The sequence below is a fragment of the Opisthorchis viverrini genome (assembly GCF_000715545.1).
Source record: "Opisthorchis viverrini unplaced genomic scaffold opera_v5_470, whole genome shotgun sequence".
Classification (NCBI taxonomy): domain Eukaryota; kingdom Metazoa; phylum Platyhelminthes; class Trematoda; order Opisthorchiida; family Opisthorchiidae; genus Opisthorchis; species Opisthorchis viverrini.
Genome location: NW_008752124.1, coordinates 130,842 through 138,781, shown reverse-complemented (window position 1 = coordinate 138,781; position 7,940 = coordinate 130,842). Strand labels below are relative to the sequence as shown.

At 46.3% G+C, this 7,940-nt stretch overlaps 1 protein-coding gene across 1 annotated transcript in view; it reads left to right on the top strand.

Moving 5' to 3' along the window:
* Nucleotides 1-6,852: 6,852 nt before the first annotated feature.
* Nucleotides 6,853-7,940, top strand: part of T265_11233 (hypothetical protein) — a gene marked incomplete at both ends in the record, with an annotated part of 32,524 nt that continues 31,436 nt past the window's right edge. Inside the window, 2 exons of the mRNA XM_009177835.1 lie at nt 6,853-6,933; nt 7,691-7,797. Of these exons, the coding sequence (XP_009176099.1) occupies nt 6,853-6,933; nt 7,691-7,797 (188 nt within the window). The remainder of the gene's footprint in view (nt 6,934-7,690; nt 7,798-7,940) is intronic.

Sequence of the window (7,940 nt, the reverse complement as noted above, 5' to 3'; positions counted from 1 at the left end):
TTGGTGTTCTCCGCTTTGGCGGGATGGTAAGTTATCGTCGCCTGGCGGTTTCTGCCGATGCTACACCTCGTCATCCACTTATAGTCCTATGAAGTTAGTTTGTGAGCGTTTCTGTCGGCTTTTCATAAACGACAAGAGCATTAGTACAGCCACCCAAAACGTGCTAGCTATAGTCGCCTTTCTGCATAATCAGGATCCCCATTGAGTATCACCGTAGATTCTTCCGGTGTATTCGTGGTCGCTGTTCTATTAGAACACCTGTCGGTCCCTTCCTCCCTTTTCTGGGCAATTAACACCCTCTGAGGCCTGCGATAGTGTGATTCATTGGGAGCGACTGACCATCCTATCGGGGTTTCAGTTACCTAGGGGATGTTCCGTCGTCTGTAATGTTCACTGAGCTGAAGTCTATGGCTCAGTTCTCCACAGGAATTCAATATCCTCGCCGACGAAGAAACTTATGACTTACTTATGCCCCATCCGAACAGGTTTTTGCAAACAAGTTTTCGGCTCTGACCCGACTAATACACGGCACGAACGCGGTAGAGAAATTTTCATGTTCGGATTGCACGCTTTTGTTTCGAGTGGTCGGTGCGTGGGGCAACCTTCTTCCAACGGCTGCTTACGTTACACTTGGTGCATGATCCAAAGCAAATTGAGGTGCATTTTATGTGAGCACTCGCTCTGACATTCCCACCGCCCCGAACTTGTACCTTTCAGGGGCATGAGAGCAATTGAGCGTCATTGACCGACCGATCCGGGAACTTTTGGCGAAAGCCGGTACCTGTATATCAAGCCCTGAATCAATGGTTCCAGGGATGTGATTACAGAGATAAACTTTAGGGTGTAGTCCCCAAACGGTTCACACACATTCTGGGCAATACGTCATGGACCCAGTGGTAAGAACCAGGTTTTCCGAACACCTGACCGGAATGCTCCTTTTGCGTTGTACATTATCCATTACCATACTCGAAGGATTCGGTCACTTTTGGCATCTCCACAGATACACACACGCACCATTTCTCACCTGCCAAACTTGGGCAACTAATTTGCAATGCCGCCCACAGCATTACCCCCTCCTGCCAACACAAGGCCCAAGCAAATATAAACTCCGTGTGTCTTACCCGGCTAACTAACAAATATACGCAGCGGAACAGGCCCCCATAACATACCGGAAGCCATCTGCACACCAAACATAGGCAACAAAACCCTCTACGAGCGCTTGCAGCAATTAGGATGGATGTTTTGGCTGGCCTGTGACTGCCATTGCCAGCATGGGGGTCTGATCCGAAATTGGTCATTCTTCCAGTTCTCCTTATATATTGGAATAACATCACGCAACATTCTCAAGTAAAAGACATGGAGGTGGGTGTTCGTCCCTAGCCCAAACTGGCGTTAGTGTTGGCGATGCCACCCCCTGGACGGGTGCCATTCCTGTAAACTTCAAGGTGGCAATTTCATACAAAATGTGAGCCTCCATAACCAGGCCAGTCTGCGACCAGATTCTGCGTCTCTTTGATGATTACCTCGAAACTGACCCCATATTTCGTTCTATGACGTTCCGTGTGCTAACTTTACCGTTTTATTAACGCTTACCACTCCTCTCGCGGCCTGTTTATTCCGGAGTACGTGGCAAACCAGGTCGGCGTTTTTATGCGCACTGGAGGAGTTCAAAAATCACGGTTACACGAGGGGGCCACATAGAAGCCCCATCCATATATGTGGGTTTGTGGAATGTTTCGCAGGACTGAACGACCTAACCTAAACCAGCGCATCTCCAAGCGCCTGACTTTTCAGGTCGCAGGCCTGCACCTTCACTGACGCCGTGGACAGAGACCAGTTTTAGGGTTGATTAAGTCAGCTACTGCCGTACATCGGTCAGGCCCCTCTATTATGGCTTCTAGTGATTCTTGCTACACAGCGAGTCCTTCTGTATGAAGCGTACATATGATTCATGACTTCACTATCATGCATTCATAAGCCGGCCAGCGCAATACTTCACTTTCTGGCCCTTTTTGAGGTTATATACACTATTAGTCTAGTTCCCACCTACTTCCTGTGAAGATGCTAATTTGCAAAGTATTTTTCATGCTCAAATTCAGGGAGTCATGGTCCGTGCCTGACCAGAACGACCAAAACCAGCGCTCTCAACTTTGGCACGTTAACTATGGCGGGGTTGCGTAAGCTTGGCCTCTTACCACAGGCCTCGGTGCGCTCGGATATACTACACCTAGGTAACTTTGAGCTGTTAGTCATGCACCCATTTTGACATAAATAGACAATCCAAATGATCTATCATACATCTCATTCGCAAGGTAAACGAGAGCTAAGAGGAACTCAGGTGTATCTTAACTGAATCTGTCGTTTAGGATATTATTTACAGGGGTCTGAAACAATGCAGATTCTTCCGCCAAAATCATTTGAATTTGGAAAAGAATGTTTCTCTGCTGACTTACCATCGGGTGCCAACCTTCGGAGCAAAATTAATGGAAAATCAAAGCTCCACTGGTCACTTGAGTTTGGGAGGAATGAAATCGATGTTCAGTCGTCAAATAGTTTTTGGTAGTTTCACAATTGGTGTGGCCTTTTGGCAGTCGACTAAACAAATCATTCAACGTAACGCTCGTGCCATGGTCTGACTCAACCTCAATTTGCTAAAAACTTAGTATTTGGGGTGTATGCAACTGCCCGATAATTTACATAGCTATGTGACTATTGGTTCTACCGTGAGAAATGTTGTGACCTAAAAGGGATACTATCTGACAGCTTCTATCTTGAATTCTGTCCCGTGTCACCGTCGTACACATTGGATGAGTAAAACGAGTCATAGACCGAAGGCGTAAATTTCTCTACAAACAGCCCACCAATGAGGATGTAGCTGTTTTTACCTTGAACCACGGAGAGCATGCTAATGCAAGTTATGTGCAATAGACGAAAATAGTGCTTTACCGAGGCCAGAGAGCTTGTCTTCAAAGGTAAGGCACAGGCGTTCATTGCGGCGTCAGTGTGTTTAGCAGAGGGGAATTATTGCTGGCCGCAGAAATTGGACCGACGGCAACAAATGCATTCGTCTGCCAACCACTGTGGTTTTCGCGGAGTCTCGAGTGAACCTCTTGTTTGTTATATTGTTCAGCTGAAAGTGCATATCATTCGGTATGTTACTATACGAGCATTTAAACGATCTCGGCAGGGTTGCGTGAGGATTGTGCCGAGTGCGTTTGAAGTGGCAGCGAGCCTTGTCAACCTCGAGGATAAGGGAAGAAATAAAGGTCTGATGAGCTACATGTTTTCGGGATGGTGTTTAGTCCCCTCGAATCTATTACAGGACACGTTATCCAGCGCCCTTTGTCAGCATAGTGGTAGCTACCAGCAGCAATCCATCAGCCATTGTGTCGCTGTGCATGTGGTCCGAGTTTGCTTATGGAGGATGCCAAACTGAGGAAGATTATTTGAGTCGTTTGGTCAGTAACAAGCCACAAATGAAAACAGAACGATCACAGGTGTCGGTTGGTGTCTTGGACGTTAGGATTTATCGCTAGTTTATAGAAGGGGGTAAGAGAATCTGGTTGATATCTTTCAGTTATTTTTAATTTGAATATAATTTATATAATAACTCAAAAGACACGGAACATCTGATTTCACAGGTTTTTTAAGATCAGATAAGCTCCCAGCGCATAGTAATATGTCCGCCGCGTCCAAGGGTGCGGATTTTGCTGTACCCTTTCCTGATATCACAACACTTTTGTTGGGGAAGAAAGATCTGGAGGTGAAGTGTGACATCCGCAATGGAGCAGGTTCTAGTTGGTGAGGTGTCGCTGACACTAGATGGAAATGAACGCTTTCAGAAGTACAGATCCGGTGATCCGTCAAAGAAGTCTTGATGTACTAGGCCAAGTGGTTGGTGGCAAACACGTCGCCGTAGTTGGTATGTACCTAGAAGCAATATGAGAGTCTTGCGGGTAGTGGTTAACGCCTGAATGGGCAAATGTGAGTTGTAGAAAACGGCTTACCACCCGAGAAAACACTCACCGGCAGGGCGTTAATAAGGGTAAATGTTACAGGTAGCCATGAAAACCGGTTCCTGGATCGACAACCCGAAGTAATCCAAGATTAGCAGAATAACGGTGCTAATAGAACTGCAGTTCGGTGCTGGAAGGCCGTTTATTTTCCTGGGAAACGGGTTGACAGGAGGGTCCTATTGTATATTCATCGGCCCGGGTGCCCGGCAGAAAAGGTACCACACTAAAGAAATGCTCGGGTTTATGTGCTGAGATGGAACTGGTATGGGAATGCCGCTAGGAAACTAAGGTGCATGTGGAGAGTGGATAGATGTTAGCAGGAGACAGTCAACCCAGTCCACAAACATGTTGCTCGTCCATCACTTTCTAGCAGCAAAATTATTAGCCTTACTAGCATACGGCGAAAAGCGGTGGAGGGCATGCTGAAGTCGGTCATTTCGAATCACCTAACTGCCAACTACATGATAGCCCCCCTCAGACCGAATTCCTCCAAAACTGTTTTTGAATGGAAAACATGGTTGTATTCAGTAACTACAACTTGAGATAAAAGTCACATCGAATGTCGCCCTTTTTTGATACCTCAAAGGTATCCAACCGAGCGGTACACATTTCACAGCTCCACAAATAAAGCGCTCCGGAAATCCAGATGATTATTGAACCACTAGAACTAGACGAGTGTCGACAATAAGAGGGCCCGATAATTACTACGCCCGGTTTGAACAAGGTTCGGTCGATAGGGTTTTCGTCGTTGGCTACATGAATGCACGGCTCGGACGGGGTGAGATGATTTTCAAGATCAAAATCCGCACTACTGTTAAATGGCAGCTTTTATCATTTCGTGCAGTTGGTGTGTGAAATAGTCTTTCTACAACGGCTGTTGACGCCACATATAAGGCCGAGTTCAAGTAACTATTGGATACGCCTTTTATGTGAGTCGCCGCTGTGACAAGCACCAACTCAGTCTTGGAATCGTGGGCAGAAACACTGTTCTACTGTATCAGTCCGCGAGTCCGTGAAGGTGAATGGACATTTTTATACAAATAATACAACAGAATTACGGGACAGGTCCCGAAGTGGCAACGGACTATATTTATTTGGAGTGACCAAAACAACTTCACGATATTGTATTGGTCGGGCTGCTCAAAAAGCTAATTTACCAGGAGTGGGTGACGAAGAAATAAAAATACTAGCGCTTGTTTGAGTATACAATGTTAAACAGGTAAGATGAAACAGACTCACTAAGAATTGTTCCCTTTAAAATAGTTCGCCATCGGCCCAGCTCAGCGAATAAACAATAATCCAATCGTGGTTTTCCGGGGGTCCTCTTCTGCACAGTTCAAAGATATAATCGATTCATGAATGACCGCTGTAAGCGCCAGCGGAATCAGAAGAGAATGTCTGAGTACGTGACCACGTTTTTATTGCGGGAAATATCACAAGTGCGCGTTTTTGTAGTTTTTCGTATTCACACGTGAAAACTTGGCAAAACACGTAATGTTTTATTGAAAACAAAAGAAAAATGCAAAGCACCACTATATCACCCTGGGCATCCGGTGCATCGTTTGCAATTGCTGTTTCTGTGATCTAGCGGGTTTTGTGATAACGGGCCAATAAGTTGACAGATGCTGTCTAGACCTAGCGCGTTTACCAGGTGTCAAAACCTCTTGCCCAGGGGGTAGAAAGTTTCCTATGAACTCGTCCAGAATGTTCACGAGGCTTGGGCGATGTTATTTAAAAAATCAGCACGCAGTCGGATGAGCCACAAGCTACCCAAAAGGCGTTTTCTGAAACAGAGGTCTCAACTTTTCTCAAAGGTTAACTGCAAGAGACAGAAGACGAACTGGCATTTTGTTAAACGCAGAACCGCAGTAAATTCGAAGTCCGCCAATGGAATATACAAAAACAAGCCACCACTCTGGACCTCGCCCTAAAACACACAAGCGTACTGTTCAGGTACATCGCCGCACAAACAAGTCATTCGCATTCTTCTTGAGAAACAGGTACGAAGAACCTACGGGTGACCCAACAGTGGCATCTGAAGTTTACGGAGAACACTATGCAGGTCTGTATTCAGCCCCAGCGTCCTCGTCACATCCAGTCCCCTAAAAACGTAAATACGAACGGCCTCCAACCGACTTGATCTTCACGGTGGAGAACGTTCGTCAACTCTTGCACAACATCAACCCACTCTTCGCGTTGGGGCCCCACGAGGTCTACCCAGCGATCCTGAAGGAAACGTCGTCTTCATTGGCAACTCACTTCTACCTAGTGCTTCATCAGTCGCTTAACAAAGGTCGCCTTCCTTCTTCTTGGAAGGAAGCGATTGTCACGTGGGTCTACAGAACAGGTGACCCACTACCGCATGGTAGCTACAGGCCTATGGTCTCCAATGGCGTCCATCAAGGTTCCGTTGTTTCTGACATACATCAGCGACCTTACAGGCGCCTTGAAAGCCCGTGTCTACTTTCTTCGGACGACTTGAAATCCCGGAGTGCCCCCCAAATGGATGTAGACGCTGCAAAGCGGTATTCGTTAGACTGGTGCCTTCCTCTGAATGACGAGAAGTGCGTCCCTATGGCATTTGGGTGAGACCCAGCGAACGACTTTTTATGCATGATGAGGAAGGATCAGAAAACATCATGGAGGAAAACGACAAAAAGGCATCCGCCATTTACGGATGTTTTAGCGCACCTTCTCTTGTATTACTGGCGTGGACTTCTGAATACTTTATGGAGCCTACGTCAGGCCGCTCCTTGATTGTGCCAACCAAGTTGTCTACTCAGGACGCAAGAAAGTTGCCACCCTGATTGAGCGTGTCCAGCGGACCGTTAAGAAAATGGTTGCCGGCCTCAAATCCGTTGACTACAAAACGCTTCCCGTGATGCTTGACCTCCCCCCTGGAGAGGAAAAACCCGAGGTGACCTAGTTCTTACTTATACCCTGTTTGAAAAAGGTTTAACCAACGGGTGTTTTGTAGTGGTCTGGCTACCCAATAAGTCAGTTTACCAGGAGTGTGTGGCAAAGAAATAAAAATGATTACGCTAGGTTGGGTATACAAAAATAAAGAGACCAGACGAAACAGACTCACCAACAATTGTTCTCTTTAAAATAGTTCGTCCTTGGCCCAGGTCAGCGAATAAACAATAATCCAATTATGTTGGTCCAGAGGTCTTCTTCTGGACAGTTCCCACATATAATAGATTCCGAAGATGGTCTGAAATGTTTTGATAACGGAGTCAGTGCATGAGACTCGCGAATGACCGCTGCAAGCGCGAGCGAAATCAGAAGAGAGAGTCGAAACACGTGACCACGATTGTATTCTGTGAAATTGTACAAAGTGCGCGTTTTTGTAGTTTTTCGTATTCAAACAAAAAACTATTATGCGATTGATGAAATACGTAGTGTTATAATGGAAGTAAAATAAAGGTACAAAACGCCGGACAAACACATGGCAAAGACACGGTAAGAAGATTCTCAAGCATATGCGCACACATCCATAGGGCAAAAAATTTTCCCATTGCGTGGAATAACCTTCGTCCGACGGTTGCCGGCGCTCCCTCTAGAACGCAGTTCCAAGCGCTATTAGATACTTACTTATGCTAGTTCCCATGCTGGAAAGCATACTGCTCCACTCTGGGAACTTAAAAAGCAGTGCTACACCCTTTTTCCACTAGCACATTTCATGTAAACGAAAGCCGCTGAATGACAAGAACAAAACCAACCCGAGAAACTTGGGCAGAAGCCTCGATCCTGTGTATCAATCTGTGAATCCGCAAGGGGAGTAACTACGAACAGCCCCTAACCGACTTGGACTTGGGCAGCTCGATCCTGTGTATCAATCTGTGAATCCGCAAGGGGAGTAACTACGAACAGCCCCTAACCGACTTGGTCTTTAAGGTGGGTGGAATTCGTCAACTCTTGCAC